Genomic DNA, 18,637 nt, shown 5'->3' on the forward strand with positions numbered 1-18,637 from the left:
TCTTTTTATACACCACTGGATTCTACTTGCTAATATTTTGTTGAGGTTTTTAAAATCTACGTTCATGAATATTGGTCTGTACTTTTCCTTTCTTGTAATGTCTTTGCTTTCCTATGTACAGCAATGAACAATTAGAATTCAAAGTTAAGAATAATACCAATTACACTACCACCCTTCAAAAATGCAATACTTAGGTATAAATCTAACAAATTATATACAAGATCTCTGGTGAAAGAAATCAAAGATCTTATATTTCTCTGCTTCTATTTTCTGGAAGAGATTAAATATTGGTATACTTCCTTCTTAAATGTTTGCTAGAATTCACCGGTGAATCAGTTGGGCCTGGGGCTTTCTCTTTGTTACTGATTCAATTTTTAAAAATAGGTTTAGGCCTGTTCAGATTCTCTATTAGTTCTGGTAGTGTTCTTAAAGGAATTGTTCCATTTTATCTAGATTATCAAATTTGTGGGGATAAGCTGTTCATAACATTTTTATCCTTTTAATGTTCACAGGACCAGTAGTGATATGGCCCCTTTCATTTCTGATTATTAGTTGTTTATATCTACTTTTTTTAATTGCTTGGCCTTGCTTTAAGTTTATAAATTTTCTGAAAGAATCAGCTTTGGTTTTGTTTTTTCTATAGAATTCATTTCAGTTTCATTGATTTCTGCTTTCTCCTTTGTTGACTTTGGATTTAACTTCTTTTTTCTGGTTTCCTAAGGCAGAAGCCTAAGATTATTTTTTAAAATTATTTGAGGAAACTTTTATTACTTTTTAAGATTTTTTTTAGACAGAGGGGAATGTAGGGAGAGAGGAAGAAACATCACTGTGTGGTTGCCTCTCACATGCCCCTTACTGAGGACCTGGCCCACAACCCAGGCATGTGCCCTGACTGGGAATCGAGTGACCCCTTGGTTTGCGGGCCAGCACTCAATCCACTGAGCCACACCAGCCAGAGAGGAGTTTAAGATTATTGACTTTAGGTTTTTTTTCTTTTTCAAATAGGAGCACTTACTGCCGGAAACTCCCAAGACCTGCTTTTGTTACATCTCACAAATTTTGATAAGCTGTTTACATTTGCTCAAAATATTTGACACTTCTTTGATGCGTGTGTATAGAAATGTCTCTAATGTCCAACAATCTTAGAACTTCCTAGCTTTCTGTTATCGATTTCTAGTTTAATTCTGTGGTCTGAGAGCATACTTGGCCTTTCAATTTCTTGTCTTTTATGGAACAGAATGTGGTCTATTTTGAATGTTTCATGTTAAACTTGAGAATGTGTATTCTGCTATTTTGTCAATTAGATGCTCACTGATGGCTCTCTTCAGTTTAACTGTCCTTACTGATTTTCTCCCTGCTGGATCTGTCAATCACTGATGTGAACTGTATATTGTATTTTGTGTATCACTCGTCTCCTTCCATCACCATTTATACCCCCACCCCCTACACCTTTCTTTTGTTACCATGACACCTTTCTCTATCCCTTTACTTTCAATGTCTCTGTATTTAAAATGGGTTTCTTTAAACATACAGCTGGTTCTTTTTAAAAACCCACTTAAAGGTTTTATTTACTTTTTGAGAAAGGGAGGAAGAGGGACAGAAACATTGACTGGTTGCCTCTCCCACTGGCCCTGACCAGGAACCGAACCCACAACCTAGGCATGTGCCCTGACCAGAAATCGAACTGTGACCTTTCAGTTTACATGATGCCCAACCGAGGCACATAGGCCAAGACTGGTAAGTCTTTCAGCTACATAATTGACATTTCAAGTGATTACTGATATAGTTTAATATCTAATACATTTGTTATTGATTTCTATCATTACCCTTGTTTTTTATTCCTACTTTTGCCTTCTACTTTTTTGGGGGGAGAGGGGAGAAAGGTTAAATATGGAAAGGGTATGTGTGGATCTTGAGCATCCAGAGGCTAATAGTGGGCTTTTGTATTTCTTCAGCTCCTTCCTTTTTGAAAAATTCCCCATTGAGTACATTCTTGTGGGCATTAATACACTGCTTCCCACAATAGAAGCTAAAATGAACCATCTTTCTGCTCTTCCTCCCTTGGTACCTGCAATGAGGGGTGATGACCTGCGCTTGGACAAATGGGAACGCCAAAGCAGGCCTTTGAGTCTTCATCAAATGACAGAGCACTTAAAATTTATTCACAGTGGTGGGCTGGTGGCATTGTCCTGCAGCCTTAGAAATTTTTGCTTAAGGAAAGCAGACTCAGTCTTGTGGAAACCCCGCTTGAACCTGAGTTCAAACCCTAAGTTTTAAAAAATTATTTTTTAAGATTCTTTTTTTAAGAGAGGGAAAGGCAGAGAGGGAGGAAAACATTGATTGGCTGCTTCTTGTATGTGTCCCATTGAAGGATGGAACCTGCAACCCAGGCATCTGCTCTGACCAGGAATTGAACTGGTGCCTCTTTGCTTTGCAGTATGACCCCCATCCAAGTCACAATGGTCAGGGCCAAATCCCAGGTTCTTAAGACAGGAAGGGCTGTAAGTTCCTAAGAAACTAAATTTCTTTATTCTGCTGGGTAAGAAAAATCCTTTAGGAAAAAGTGTTGGCTCCCTAACCATGATCTCAAGAAGTCAAGGAGTCATTATACACTGAACTTTTTATGCTAAGAAAAAGAGTTATCAAGAGAGATCAGGAAATGCAACTCTGATTCAAGCACCATGAAATTTTGTCAAGCAAAAATAGTCTTTATTCAAATTTAATGGAAACAGGGGTCACTATACTTTGCAAGACGGGGAAAAATAAAATTAAAAAAAAATTCTTTTCTTTTCTTTTTTAATATAAAACAATATAATCACAATACCAGAATATGGAACTCTATAGTTTATTTCCTATGGGTTACTGCAGGTATCGATTTTCCTTGACTGTGCTATTCACAACTTTGTTAAGTTCAAAAATATGAAACCAAAGTGGTAGGAAACTTAGGACTTAGCACTTTCACTAAATGGCATACATCAAAGGGCATCAATCCAGGGGCAAAAATGGCTGAACTCACCATACCTACCTATGTCATCATTCCAGCCTTAAACCCATCCAGGTACTGAGCTCCCTGTAAGAAAAGCCAGGCCTGAAAGCCAAGGCATTTTGGATATTCTACTGTGGGCCATGAGGAAAGGGGGTTTTCAAAGAGAAGATTGTTTTCAGTCGAGCAGGAAGGCCTGGTGCCAGGAGGCTTTACAGAGAGGAAGCACTTAGATTTAACAATTGTAGACACACCATTAGGGGAGTTAAAAATGTACAGCAGTGACGTATGTTCTACTTCAATCACTTGTGCTACGGCTACCAAACATGTACAAAACTTCTCGGGTAGTTCCAGCTGTGGTCGTAGCCAGTTAGGACCTTGAGTGGGATCTAGATCTAGACTGGGAAGGCGATCTGGATGCAGACCTGGATCTAGACTTGGACCGAGACTGGGTTTTTGAAGCAGACTTTGATCTGGAGCGTGATTCTGATGGAAGGTTTGGTTTGGATTTAGAATTGGACCTTGACCGGGACCGGGTCTCCTGATTGGTGCCAGCATCCTCGCTCTCTCCTCGGCCTTCCCTCTGGCTGGACTCGGGCTTGGCCCGCTCCCGCTCCTTTGACGCTGAGCGGGACCGCGATCTGGACTGGGAGCGGTCTGCGTCTTCCTTCTTCTTCTTCTCGCTGCTGCCTGACTTGCTGTCTCGCTTGCTGCTGTGTTTTCTGCTCCTCTTGCTCTTGCTGCGGCTCCGGCTCCGACTGTGGCTGCGGCTCTCTTCCCGGCTTCTCTTCCTCCCCTTCCTCTTGTCCTTGCTTTTGCTGCGACTCCGGCTGCGGCTCCGGCTGCCTCCCTTGCTCCTGCTCCTGCTCTTGTGGACGCCCTTCTCCTGACTCCGGCTCTTCTCCTTGCTCTTGCTCCTGCTCCTGCTCCCCCGCTTCTCCTCCTCCACTCTCCTCTCTTGACTCCTGCTTCTGCTTTTACTTTTGCTTTTATGTCGACTGGGACTCCTGCTCTTGGACTTCCCGGTGTTATTGTTGTTCTGAATCTTCTCTTCGACTTGGTCTTTACTCTTGCTGCGGCGCTTGTCCACACTGCGGCTGCGGCTGCGGCTCTTGTCATCCTTGCTGCGGCTGCGGCTTTTCTCTTTCTTGCTGCGGCTGCGGCTCTTGCTGCGGCTACGGCTCTTGCTCCGGGAACGGGAGCCCGACCTGAGAAGACACAGTGATGTCGAATTCACATGCAACTACATACCTGATGCTAATCATCACATGGAAAGGTCAAAGAAATATGGAGCTTTGCCCCACAATACAATGAGAGGCCAACGACTGCATTCTAAACCCCCAGGATTCTAGTCCAGAGGTGGAGAATTATGGGTGAGATTAAACTAGTAGAAACATCATTAAAATCAATGCGGCAAATGGTTTCCGGCTCACACCCTCTGCTTACATGAAGGAAGACCTACCTGGACCGAGATCGACTCTTAGAATGACTGCTTTTGCTGCTGCCGCTTCGGCTTCTGCTCTTCCGAGAATGCCTGCTGCGAGAACGGGACCTAAAGGAAGAACATATTTTTTTTTTAAACTTGCTGACAAAGGCCTAGCTGAATAGTCAACTAAGACATTTTTCAGTAACAAAGTATGTACAGCAATGACTGCGCAGGCACAAAATTGAGGAAGAGCTCTTTCCTGCGCTCTAGGCCCACAGATCTAGTTACTCACAAATATTCCACCTGGAGAGCTTACCCAAAACTCTTAGCAACTCTAATAATCCTGAACCAACTTTTCCCCCAGACCCGCAATGCTGGGTTCCTTCCTTATTTCCACAGATGCTACCATTATTTACCCACTTCCTCACCACCACTTGACTCTTCTCTCCCCCTCATCTTAGACACTGATGATTCTGCCTCTTCTCCAGTCTCTCCACCTCTGCTGCCGACCATCTCCCCCTGGTCCCACAACAGCCCCCAGCACACACCTTTACCTGTCTCATCTATTCAAGTCACTGTGACCAGAGAGCCGTTTTAAAAATACAATCCAAACTTTTAAAGTCTTTAATAAGCCAAAAAGGTGGACTCTCCTTATCACTGACTACCAAAAGCAACTAGGGATGCAGGTATAAGCCAGGAAATGAACAAAAAACAGGGCCCAGAATATCTCATCATGACAGAACGAGGAAAACTTCCAAACGTTCCTGGGAACCATCATCTATGAAAGGACTCGCCAAAAATATTGAACCTGTATCTTATTTACTCTTCTTTAGATCTAACTTTCAGATTACAGGTACTTCAAACGTTCAAATTTAATGATACCAAGAGGAAACAGATAAATAAATTCAGACTGTGAGACAGTATTTAAAAACAAAAAAACCTAAGGTAAATAAATTTATCATAGTGGCAAGAGGGAAAGAGGGCTGCTTCAGACTGAAGAGGCCTAACAACCCCTTGCAATACATGACTGGACTGGATTGGATCTTGGCCAGAAGCACACTGCGCACGCGTGCACGCACGCAGCTATAAAGACAGCCATGGAACTGGGGAAACTGGAATATGGCCTGGACATGAGATAATCTTATAGAATCTCTATTAATGTTCTTAGGTTAGAAAACAGAAGTGTGGTTATCCTCATTCTTGGAGACATGCTGAAGTATTCCGGAGCAGAGTGTCATAATTTATACAACTTCCCTTCAAATGCGAAAACAAAATAAATGTACAGCATGTGTGTGTATAAATACATGAAAATACACACACACACACACACACACACACACACACACACACAGAAGACGGCAAAATGCTAACAACTGCTGAAACTAAAAGGAAGGTATATGGATACTTGTAAACCATTCTTTCACCTTTGTTTGAAAATGATCACAATAAAAAGTCTGGGGAAATATTTAGTAAAGCCTATTCACACAAAAACTAAACCTAACCAAACCAAAAGATACTGAAACAGGAGCCAACTTGAAGGTTCCTAATGACAAAAAAAAAGGGGGGGGGGAATTTGAGCATTAAAAAACTATGACTGCAATAAATGAAACATTAAATGTATAAACATTCATGAATTCATTCAAAATGATACTAAACAACCACCCTTACTACCTTTGGGGGTTGCTAGGGCACATTTAATATTCTAAAAGTTGGTAAATAAAAGTATTAAACTTTATTTTGCACATCCTATAAAAACTCTATTTGTGGGTAATAAACAAATAGCTGAGGAAAGTCATCCTTTATAGAATTACAGCCTTTAAATGAAGAAATGATAAAATTAAAAAGTCTTCATTTTGCAACCTCCACTGAATGGCTCCAGCTAATGATTACCAATAGATGCTAAAACTAGTAGGTGGAATGTCGATGCAGACAGAGCCTTATAATGGATGGCACAGGCTAACAACCCCCGAACACACTGACGCATGTTATTATCATTCAAAGTGGGACATGCAGACACCACATAAGTGAGGCAACAGGAAATACAAAGCAGTACTTATGAAGCGTACCTGGACTTACTCTAAACGACTCAACATCTAACTGCGAGTTTACAGGAAATATGGTAAATAGGCTAAAGGACTGTGTTAAACACCTCCTCAAGAACACAATTAGCAACATCTCAACTATGGGGAAATCTTCAAAAACAGATAACCATTTCTTCAAACAACTAAATGCATGGGAAAAATAAAAAGAGAAGGTGGAGAAGGATATATCAATGATTAAAAGGAGAATTAAGACACGTCGTCCTGGCCAGTGTGGCTCGGTAGGAGCATCATCCCATGGACCAAAAGGCTGCCGGTTCCATTCCTAGCAGGGCACACACCTGTGTTGTGGGTTCGGTCTCCAGTCGGGGCACATATGAAAGACAGCCTATCGATGTTTCTCTTTCACAATAATATTTCTCTTCCTCTATTTCTCCCTCCCTTCCCCCTCTTAAATAAATAAGTAAACAAACAAACTGTAACACATAGGCCTAGTCTCTGCTCACCATCTCCAAGTTATCCTTTCGGATTCAGTTTCCATGACGTGTCTTTAGGGAAGCCTTTGCCTGTTCTCCAGAGTGGCTGTGCTGTGTACATTTCCTTAGACAAGCCTGGCACAATGGTAAGTATTTTCTCAATGCCTGTCTTCTCTACTAGACTGAGTTACATGAGGGCATGAACCATATCTGCCTATTTTACAAGTGCCTGGACCATTTGCAGAGCAGCTGCCTAATAAGACAAAGTCTCCACTCCTGAGTAGCAGGAGCATCTGGGAAAATAACCAAGGGACTAGTAAGTGACCACGTTCGCCCCCAATGAGGGTATGATCCGGCAAACCCAAGAAGAAATGGGAAAGAAGGTCACTGATTCTTGCCTCAGAGAAAGGACTTTACTTCTGTTTGCATTAATGACAAAGAGTTCAAGAGCTTTACAAATAAATACTCAGTTCAAAGTTCTTAGTTATTGAACCAGACAGAACCGTGTTACTGAGAACTCAGCAGAAGAATGAAAATGGGCTCTCCGTGTGCTTGTTAAGGAACTCACAGCAAGCTCTGACACACAAGGGCGCCTACAGTACCTGGAGTGACTCCGGCTCCTGGAGTAGGACCGGCGTCTTCTGGAACCAGGCTTGTCTTCGACTAATCTGATTTTTCTGCCATTGACTTCAGTTCCATCTAATTTTTCCAAAGCTCTTTTCATATCGGAGTAAGACACAAATTCAATCACCCCTTCATTTTTGCGTCCCTTGTGAGCATCTGCATATGTCACTTCTCCTGCCTGACGCATATAATCCTAGAGAAAAAGAAAATTGCTGAATAGGTTAACACATACTTTGCTAAAGTAGCTAATGCAATCACCATAACAAAAGTTTTTCCTTTCTATTAGGAAGAACTTTCCTCAGAATAGTTTACTCTAAAAATATTTCCATCTACACAACAACCATTTACGGAAGTTCTTTGTAGCATCAGGATTTAGGCAGGTGGTAGAGATTATTAGTATTTAACTGTTCTTTTAAATAAACATGTGTAAATACAAAAATTTTTAGTTAACTATCACTTTCTAGATGTTATACTGGCATGTCCTTTGTTTATAGAAGCTTTAGAGGCTCATATCACTACTTTTAAGTTAGGACTTTTTACATTTCCTTATAAATTCTTGTTTAAAAACATGTATAGATATTGATAATGTAAACAAATACATAATGGGATTATAAAACTAGAACCTCTAATTATTTAAAATTATTAAGTTATCCCTTCAAAGCAAATAAAAAGAGGGCCACAGAACAGTATTGTCCAGCGCTAGTTTCAGAGTGGTATGACCACCCCTGTCCCTTTACTACTCTAAGCCTCGTTCCTCATTCTATTTAAGGACTTAATATAATCCAATGAGAAACTATAACATGCTAAATAGATACTAGAGTGATATATTAAAGAGAGCTCTGATTAGTGTTTGAAAAGAAAATGAAATTTAGATGAATTTAAAACTTAGGGACTTATGGCCACTTTCCCCAGATTTCTTTATGTATGATATACACTCAGTATGGAAAATTCAGTAGCAATTTATTACTTTCCTCTCTATATTTTACTAATATATAATAGTGAACCCATGCTGTTTGATACTATTTCTTTGCTCAGTGAATCATAAATTGTTTACATCTTCATAATTCATGTGCCCAGTACTTTTTCTGACGATTTCCCAATTGTTGTGACTTTTAAGTTACATATAGTCTTTTGCTGTTATTCATAACCCAGCAATGAACATCTTTGTACAAAAACTGCTTTACTGCAGCTACCATGTTGAATGTTTTTAGTGTATGATAGGTATGAGTTAATTAATTCAGTCCTAATTACAGCCATGTGAGTAGATAAAATCACTGCCCTCATTCTATGAGAGAAAAGAGAAATATAGAGATGTTAAGTAAACTGCTCAGTCACTCAGGTAGTGAGTAAGCCAGGGTCTGAGCATAAGCAGGCAGCCTTCAGACCTTGAATTCTTAATAGTCACGCTGTGCTTAATGACAGGGATATGTTCTAATCTAAGAAATGTGTTGTTAGGCAGCTGCGTCGTGGGAACACTGTAGAACGCACTCACACAAACCTAGATGGTACAGCCTACTACACACACCTAGGCCATGTGGTATGTATCACCACTGTATAGACATGTGGTCCATCGCTGACCGAAACGTTGATGTGCAGCCAGCGTGTGACTGCACTACCCCCCTGCCACACACACACACACTGTGGGCGACCCTCTATGACACTGGAGGTGTGGGGCTATATAAACTTCATCTCATGCCGTCATCACAGAGTGTAACAAATTTACAAATTTTAATAAGTAACAATATTCCTTAAATCTGTTTTATTTTTGCATTTCCTTGATAGCTAGCATTTATTGTACCAGGAACCATTACAGGCTTTTTATATAAAAATGCATTTGATTCTCACATAACCTTGAGTAGAAATGAATATTAGTTCTATTTTATGGTTGAGGAATATGAAACACAAGAGGAAAGTAACTTGCTAAAGTAAAATAGTTGATAAATGGCAGAGCTGGGATTCAATCCTGCTCTTAAGGCTGCCCTGACTTACTAGAAAATTGACTTTATTCCTCTTTTCCCAAGAGTGAAACTACCAAAGGTACAGAACATAAAACCAACTGAAGACATTGGTTAGGCTCCATTTTAACCCAAAACTCTGAAAGCTTTTCCAGCTTCCACCCAACATGTTCAACCCTTAACTCTCAGAGCACCGGAGCGCCTCCCTTCCGTGAGCGCAGTTGCGCCGGGGACACTCAGTACGGGCCCGCTGCAGTGCTGACAACCAGCAGATGCCCCAGTCCCAGCTCTTTTGCCAAGACCAACTGTGTGAATTAACCTTTTTCTGGATCTCATCTTTGTTATCTAAAAACTGCTGGGAGAAAAATTAAAAAAAAAAAAAGAGGGGGGATTGTCGAGCCTAAATACACTGCCTCCCTTTGCTAGAGATGACTTGTTTAATGACAGACTAAAAATGGGAAGCAAGATAGGAAACTCTGAAGACCGCCGGCTTTTCTCCTCCTAAAGACCATCCAGGTTAAGACACTCCTGGAGGGAGAAAAGTGGGACTATGATAACCTGATCAAGAAAGTATATTTTTTAATAAAGACACTTCTCAATGAGCTTTTCTCCCTACTGAGATTAAAAATGAATGCAGTTCTCAAAGAGCAAGCTGGGATCAGTACACTGGGTGGTCAATACAGCACTGAACCTAATTTTTAAAAAGATTTAATTTAATTTTTTAAGCGGAAGGGAGAAAGAGAAGGAGAGAAACATCAATGTGCAGGAGATACATTGATCAGTTGCCTCTTGCACATCCCCAATTGGGGATCTGGCCTGCAACCCAGGCATGTGCCCTGAATGAGAATCGAACCAGCAACCTTTTGGTTTGTAGGCCGACACCCAGTCCACTGAGCCACACCAGCCAGTGCTGAACCTAATTTTTTGACATTAAAACCTTTTCAGGATAAATATTCCATGAAAAACAAATAAACCTTATGAAAAAACATGGGTCAGATTACCATTTTTCCAGAGGATTAACACTGGAAGCTGACATAAACATGCATATTACAACCAATGTGGCAGGAAACATTGGTGGTCGTAGCTTTTTCTTTAATTGGATTAAAAAAAAACCCTACTTGGTGTCTCTCTATAACATCAATTTTTGACTGGTGTGCCACAAGAATTTCTAAAACATGTAATACCTGACTATTTAGTCAGGGGCATGGACCTCTTTTCCCTTAGATAGTCAAATAAAAAACTGACAACAGCCAATACAACAATAGCCAGCTGGTGTGAATGAATCAAAATTATACCTATTTTTTTGGTTAGATCAGCAAAAAATACATTTTTGGTGCGCCAGAGTTTCAGTAGTTTATGTGTGCCATGAGATGAAAAAGGTTGAAAATCTCTGCTCTATTACATTCTCCATGGAGGAAAATGTCACATAACACAGACTGTCCTTAGAGTGATGGTCCCATAACATACAGTAGTAGTGAAATTCTGATGTCTTTTGTATTCAGATGGAAACTTTAATTAGAGAATTTCCAAATGCTTTGAGAAGGCTTCCAAACATATACCAAATACCATTACATTCTGTGTATGCCTGGACCTGCATAAAATCACTTCTTTCCCAACCATAACTCTGCCCAACCACCCGTCCATTTATTTAGGGAGACAGACAGACAGACATCGGTTTGGTGGTCCACTTATTTATGCATTCTTTGGTCAGTTCTTTTCTTTGCCCTGACCTGGGATCAAACCTGCAACCTTGGCATATTGGGTCAACATTCCAACTGACCTACCCCAGCCAGGGCCAACTCTTGCCCAACCTTATCCCAGAAGGTTAACAGGGTCCAAACCTTTAGGTCTTGCCAGCTGCACCGACTTGACAAATTTTCCACAATAAGTCTGTATTCTGTGCGGGTGGGAGGGCCATATTTATCTCGGCCACTTCTTCTATAACCATATCCACCTTTGGAAGGTTCAAATGGATAAGATTACTTCAGTGGAGGAAAAGGAAAAAATGATATAGCACATATTCCCCTTAAATATACCATTCACCCCCACCCCAAATAACACATATATTTTAACTCTATCCCCACCCTCAAATCCAAACTAGGTTTTTTAAAAAAGCAATCAATTAAGCATGAAAATTTAATTCAATTTACAAAGTTGTAAGTATATGTATTCGTTAATGTTTATATTTAAAGTTAACATGCATAAATTAAAAACTATTAACAATTTAGAAATAAGTAACCAAATTACTAAATCAGTTACTGGTGTTACTCACAGTGATTAAAGTTTTTGTGATATTTTATATGAAAAAATAAAAAAGATTTTCAGGCACCTATTTCAGTTTAATCTCATCTGTGTCTAACCCTTGGGATCCTCACCACCCAGGTCTAATGGGGAAAGGTTGCGGTCGTCACATGGCTTCCTGTTTTTGGTCAGCCAAGGGCCACAATGGTTCAAAGAGCCACGCATGGAAAGGTAACCCAAGGTCAGCAAATGGAACAGGCAGTCATCTTAGCCTCAAAGGATTCTTTTAATTAAAACATTGAGGTCTTTGTTAAATCTATGTTAAACAATTGCATTACAGAGAAAAACAAAACAACAACACAAACACATATCATTAAACATATTTATAAAGTATTAAAACAAGAAATTTATGCCATTAATTAAAATTAAATATTATCAAAGATGTTTATTTGCAATTTTACATTTTAAAAGATACATAATTTAAAAAACAAATGGCTTAAACAGCAATACATTTCAATGGAACAGCAATGTAATCACTTTAAAAAATTAACATTTAATAATAAAGGCATGTTATTGATACAAATGCCCTTTAAATGCTTACTGCGTCCAGAACCGTAACTGCCATCTCGACGTGGGCCGCGGGCATGCTCAACAATTACTCGCTCACCACAAAGGTCTTTGCCATTTAGTTCATAAACAGCATCATCTGCATCACGCAGATCATCAAATTCCACAAACCCATATCTAGAAGAAAGCAAACAACATCCTGGTTGGTGCAATTTTGACACCCAGCTTCACTACATTAAAGAGAAAACAATGAGGTTCATGCTTAGTAAAGGTTCGGTGGGGTCTGCAAACTAAGGATTCACTTTCTCCCCCCTTTAACTGAAACCACTTTGCTTTGTGCCAACAGGTATTATAAGAGGGTAGGGAGACTTCTCAAGGTAGACCCCTGTCTTCCTAGTAGGAGACTGGCTAAATATAGAGACCACTTCTTTTGTTCCCCAAATAGTTGGTGGCAACTACAAAGACCTCTACAAGGGTGCTTCGTATAGGGTATCAAAATATCACATAAAATTCATTGATTAAATCTACATTCAGGCACTGTACTTTGTCTGTTAAATCAGGTTTGGAGTAACATAACAGGTTAAAAATAATCTTGGTATCTGTAATCTCCTTGGTGGAAGTATTTTTAAGAAAAGTTCCTGTTCCTCTGCCTAAACAAAGTAGTCACAAATGAATAATGTTCTAGAAATTATCAGTGAAAAATATTCAGAGCTATAGGCTTCCTCATGATATTTCAAATTCATTTCCATGAAGTTTTAGGTAGGCTGGAATTATCTAAAACCTAAATACAATTGTGCAAGCTCCTATACAAGCTATTGCTAGGAATTTCCCAGCAAAGAGGTTTTGTTGTTTAACACATACTGAAAGAAAACAAACTCCCTCCGAAATTCTATTAACGCCTGTTAGAGTACAACTTATAAAACAAAAGCACAAAAATTATAAAATATTTTTAAGCAAGGTTAAACAAATGCCCTATGAACTATATTATCATTAAACTTTTAGTGTGGTCTACCATGGCTCTGAAAAGACCAGCTTTGTTACCACTGCCTGTCTAAAAACCAAAATCATCTTAATGATCATATCTGATCTAAGGAAAGTTACCAGAAATGTCTTTGCCACGAGTTCACTCAGCCTGACCAAAATGATTCCAGCTTCCTTAGCACGTAGCGCTCAACAATATGTTAGGTGGGAGAACTCAGTCTTGCAGAATTCTTTCTTTACTAAAGAGTTCCTTTCCAGCAAGTCTCTCTCAAGGTGACAAGGCACAGCTAAAAATTTCAGAGGGTTCTTTAAGCTAAAAATGTCTATTAATGGCATTCAAACGTTAAGAGTCACTCAATCTCAACTCCCTTAAAAAAATGTAACACAGACACACCCAGTTGTTTAGTGGGAAATCTTTTGCAATAACACAATTCAAAAGGCACCTGGCTCCCTTTATGGGCTATGGAGTCTTTAAAAACATGGTTTCATAATTCCATGGAATAGAACTCAACAGCTTAGTAAGAATGATTTTGAATATGATGTCCTATTCGACAGAGCAAGTAAAGCCTCTCCATATCATTGACTTTCTATGTTAAAAGCACTTTAGTCACTAAAAATCTCTAACAGATAAAATACATCGTCACTGCCTTTTCCTTTCCAAAGTAGGGTGGGTCATGAGGAAAGCTGTACTATCATTTTTAGGGAAAAATATTTGAAAAGCAAATTAAAAAAAATCAAACCTAACTACTTTCTACTTCGGTTTATTTCCAAATAGATTACAAAAAAGTAACCCCCAGCCCCCAAAATAACCTTCCTTAATTCGGTTGTCGAAACTGGTCACAGGTCTGCTTTGCTCACAGCGTCACTGCGCTCGGCACCATACGAGAGCAAGCCCGATGCCAAGCAGAGAGGGATGAGAGAAAACACTCAACACGGGCACAGCGACACACTCTCCACTGCCCTCTGGCTCCGCACCATTCAGTGACCCCCACCTCATCTAACATGGTGTTGGAAGGAAAACAGTAACTCCTAAAGATTAAGTAAGAAAACATCTACACAATTTTCTTCAAAATAATTAGGGTTTACAACTACTAGGTTAGGGAGGGGGGCGGCGGTCAGAGAATGCAAGACCCTAAGCCCTGCAAGTCATCTGAAATAAAAAAACTGTTGTTAACAAGTGAAGCGCATGTTAGACCTCCAAGACCGTGCATTCTCCCAGGTTCAAAGATCGACCTGTGCAAGCTCATTCTGTCCCAAGGCTTACGTGCAGAACCCATTCTGACCTTTGAGGGACTATAAGGACAATGATCTAAAAACAAAAATTAATGTTCAGTCAGACCTGTACTTTGCTGAGGCTGAAGGAAGTCATAACGTGCCAGTAAAATTCTTCCGAGTTGTAGGGATTCATTTGTGTCATTAGAGAATAATGGCCCCTACAGGACTTCCTTAAAATTTCCTACTAAAAAGTCCCAACAGGTGGATCACTTAATAGCCATACTTTGGGGGCTATTCAAGGCACTTAGTAAAGTAACAGATTTAAGATCAAATTTATTTCTCAGGAAAATTTTGGTCACTACTCTGTGAAAAGCCACAAATACCATTTGCAACATTTTAATGTCAAAGTCCACTCCAAGAGTAAATCAGGCACCTGTCACTTCTCTCTGCCACTGACATGTTGGGTGGGATTGGAAGATTAAACCAAATATCCTCCTACAACCACAAACCATACTTGATAGAGACGCCTGCTCTAAGAGCAAAGTAAAGACCAGGTCAGTATGGTTGCTTCTATCACATTACTGTATTTAGATCTGCTTTACTGAAAGAATGACTTACTTCATTCAATAAAGTGAAAGGGTTCCCCAAATGAGGCAGGAAGACTACATAAAAACAAAATTACTTAGCATTTATTAATTTCCATATACAAGAAAATGTTATTTAATATTCACAACACCCAGGAGTCAGTTACTATTATCTCTGTTTCACAGATGAGGAAACTGAGGCATACTGTAACTAGTAAGACTCAAGAAACAAGCACTGGTTTGGGTTCTAGTCCTTGTTCAGCTATAAACCAACTGTGAAAAGCACATTTAAATAATTTTATTTCTCTGGGTCTAGTTTGTGAAAAGATGGAGCTATACTACGTATGTCTAAGGTTTCTTCTAACATCAGAAAGTATGACAATTAAAAGTTAGTCCCCCTCTGGCTTAATGATGGGACAATTTAAACTAATGTGGTAGCACCAGAGGGATACAAGAGTGACAGATAGACAGGGATAAATTCTTATCTAAAATACCTTTTAAAACTACTGTTTGGGTCCCCTACAGTTTTATTTAAACATTTTAACTGTCTCTGAAATTTTAGTGCCTTCAGGAAAGCAAAGAGCTCTCTGATAATGTCAGAGACTCTTAATCCATTTTAACATTTGTGCTTTGCAGAAAATGACATGAAACTAATCTCTGCTCCCCCAAAGTACTGTCCTTTTGATTCCTTTGTCAAAGGAAGGAGCGATAGTAAACACACACATGCATACTTATCCCTGGTGTGACTTGAGAATAGGCCTCACGAGAACACAGCCCAACAGGTGATACATTTCTCAATTCTAGCTGCAGACCCCCTTTCTCTTCTGCTCTATTAAAAATAAAGACCATCTTTCAATAATTCTAGAATGAAAATAAAGAAGATTAAGGAATTCTGGAGACTGAATCTATAACCAATTTAAAAATCCCTCTGTGGCAGGGATTGCTAAAACCAAACCAAACCAACCCCTCCAATGTCCCTTCTCTTGCTGGGCTCCTGGAGAGGCCATGCCTCTCGGCCTCTCCCCCCTCTGCCTGTGTGAAAGGGCGAACAGAACGGCCTCGTTGTTAAACCTACTCTAGTTATCAATTAAAAGAAAAACTTTCTACAAGATTTCTCTACTGCTGCCTTTTCCCAAACTCTCTTTCTTGGGGTCGTGTTTTATTCTGACAAACTGAGTCAAAAAATGACAGGATGGGAGTTTCTGTTATTTTCTCCCTAAAGAAAGTGGGCACCATGATTCTTACCAAGTATAGCCAGGCAGCTGGACATCACAAACAAAAGCCACAGTGCACGATGCGGGCTGCTCTAACCTTCAGTCCCTTCCTCCACCACACCAGTGCTCTGGCCTCCCTCATTCAACACCTAGCGTACTGCTCAGGCTCTCAGTTGCGACGCTGAAACGTTAGAACTGGAACGACATGGTTTTCAAACTGGAGTACTCCAAGACTTCAGTTTTAAAAGAATTCACTGAAGAATTATCATCTGAGCTTGTGTTGTTGCTAAACAGACTTTCCCTGATCCTAATAACCTATACCAATGGTTCCAAATACCACTTGGTAGGTTCCACAGAAGAGGGTGTAGAGTTCATCTCACCCCTTCTGGAAGAGCTTAGGGTCATCTCTGTTCTCCAAACATCATCTCTGAAGAGGGAGACTGGAGAAAATCCTGTTTGAAAAACGACAAGCGTGGCTTGCTCTGGAGATAGGCTGACCAGCGGCTACCTGGGCAGGGACTGACTGAGGGGTGCTGGGTACCAGCTAACGGACAGGAAGCGGACCCGGGGGGCAAGGAAAGCAAGCCTCCATGCGTGAGCCTGCGGCCCCCCACCAACACTGCTCGCTGAGGGGCATGCCTCGGATGTTCTCTCTGTATCAAAAATGTGCCCCTTTCCACGGTGGATCTCTGCTCACCTTTGTCCTAAAACTGTGCCACATGCTTTTCTTTGTATGTGGACATGACAGTCCTCAGCCAACCATCAGCAGGATGTGAGTTTTGTTTTCCCAATGTGGTGAGCCATTCCCACATTCACTCATTTTCCTTGTAAGAACCGAACCTCTCCATGGCTGGTCAGGATTAGGGATGTTGCTGTAGCCAAGGAAAAATTTTCATCTGTTGAAGTTAACCCATGGGTGGGCTTGAACCCTCAAACTAGGGTCAATAGCACTGTACTTTAAGGGCAGAGCCCTTAAATCTACTACCCTGCAAGAAATGGCATTTAGTGAACAGGAATCAAACGCTTTCTTTCAAAGCACTCAGTGTTGGACCTCTACTTCAGCCAACTTGGTGTTTATGAGTGAAAAAAGCTAGGACACATGGACAGGAGAGTAATTTAAAAAAACAAAAACAAAACCCAACAAAACACCACAGCACTTCTTGCTGTCTGCATAAAGTGTGTGGATTAACTGCAGAAAGATACTTCTGCAACCAACTCTTGTGCTCAGGTGAGGCCAACTTGGAGAAAAGCTTGTGAATGAGAACTGTAACTGCTCCTGATTCCAAACGTCTGCTACATTCCAGGGGAGCAGTGGTCAGGCCCTCAAAGTAGAAGTAACCAGTGTCACAGTCACTTCTTTGGGTCACTGATTATGGTTGCAATTTGACTTTTCCGGTTACAGAGGGTTGTTTATAACCCACAACTAGGAGCTCCTACTACATAAAGCAGGGTCCTGAGATCCTTTCCTATCTTGAGACAGGAAGGAGGCTGCTCTGGGCATTCTGGATTTCCTTTCTTTATGGCCTCAGAAGAGGGAGGGCCGTCAAGGCCACCCGGAGAAGGCGGATGACTTACCCGTGCTCACTGAGTGGCAGAGCTGGGGTGCGACTTCAGGACTCACCAATACCCAGTCTGGGGCTCTTTTCACGTCGGCAAACCGGCAGTTCCTGCACACCAAGAGCTCTCTGATTAGAGCTAGTGTGGATTCCTGGTCTGCAAACGTTGGCCACCGCTCAGTCTGCACTTGATCTTTCCCCACCTTCAAAGAAGAAAACCTACCTCATGATTTCTCTCTTCTGGATCCCTGTCCATCTAATTCACTCCCCAAAACCTCGTATTCACCTTTGACTATTCCTTTCTAGTTGGCCATTCAGTCTGTTGCCTAGTTCTACATTTTTCTCATTCTGCTGGGCCCTCAGGGCTGTCTTCCTGTCTGATTAACTTACTTAATTCTAGAATATGGCTATTTTCACTTAGTCAACTTGTCTCTTTACACGTAGCAGGGAAAGTCAACTACTTTATCATTCTTTTGCTCAGAGGTCTATAATGACTCTTAAGTATCTGTGTCATTCTCTACATCTGGAATGCCTTGATTACACGAGGTGAATAGTATCAGTCTTCTTCCATATACCCTTTCATGAGTTCCAGAAACTTGCCTGACTCCGATCATTTTAGCACTTTCTTTAAAGCTTCAACACTTCTATTCAATTTTATGTTTAACATAACGTTGTGTCCCTTCAAGCCTTGTTCTTTTTTTTGTGCTTATCCTCTTATTTGATTATGAGATCTTTAATACCAAAAGTTAATATTTAGAGCCTGGCACACAGTAAAT

At 40.5% G+C, this 18,637-nt stretch overlaps 1 protein-coding gene across 1 annotated transcript in view; it reads right to left on the minus strand.

Annotated features, from left to right (window-relative positions):
- Positions 1 to 261: 261 nt before the first annotated feature.
- Positions 262 to 18,637, minus strand: part of SRSF4 (serine and arginine rich splicing factor 4) — a 28,476-nt gene continuing 10,100 nt past the window's right edge. The window contains exons 2-6 of the mRNA XM_054571867.1: positions 12,346 to 12,488; positions 11,345 to 11,457; positions 7,527 to 7,741; positions 4,446 to 4,535; positions 262 to 4,191 (exon numbers count right to left, since the gene is read on the minus strand). Coding sequence (XP_054427842.1) covers positions 3,354 to 4,191; positions 4,446 to 4,535; positions 7,527 to 7,741; positions 11,345 to 11,457; positions 12,346 to 12,488 — 1,399 coding nt within the window. The 3' untranslated portion in view covers positions 262 to 3,353. The remainder of the gene's footprint in view (positions 4,192 to 4,445; positions 4,536 to 7,526; positions 7,742 to 11,344; positions 11,458 to 12,345; positions 12,489 to 18,637) is intronic.

Source organism: Pteronotus mesoamericanus, unplaced genomic scaffold (genome assembly GCF_021234165.1).
Source record: "Pteronotus mesoamericanus isolate MK-2021 breed Mesoamerican mustached bat unplaced genomic scaffold, CSHL_Meso_final contig_221, whole genome shotgun sequence".
NCBI classification, from domain to species: Eukaryota; Metazoa; Chordata; class Mammalia; order Chiroptera; family Mormoopidae; genus Pteronotus; species Pteronotus mesoamericanus.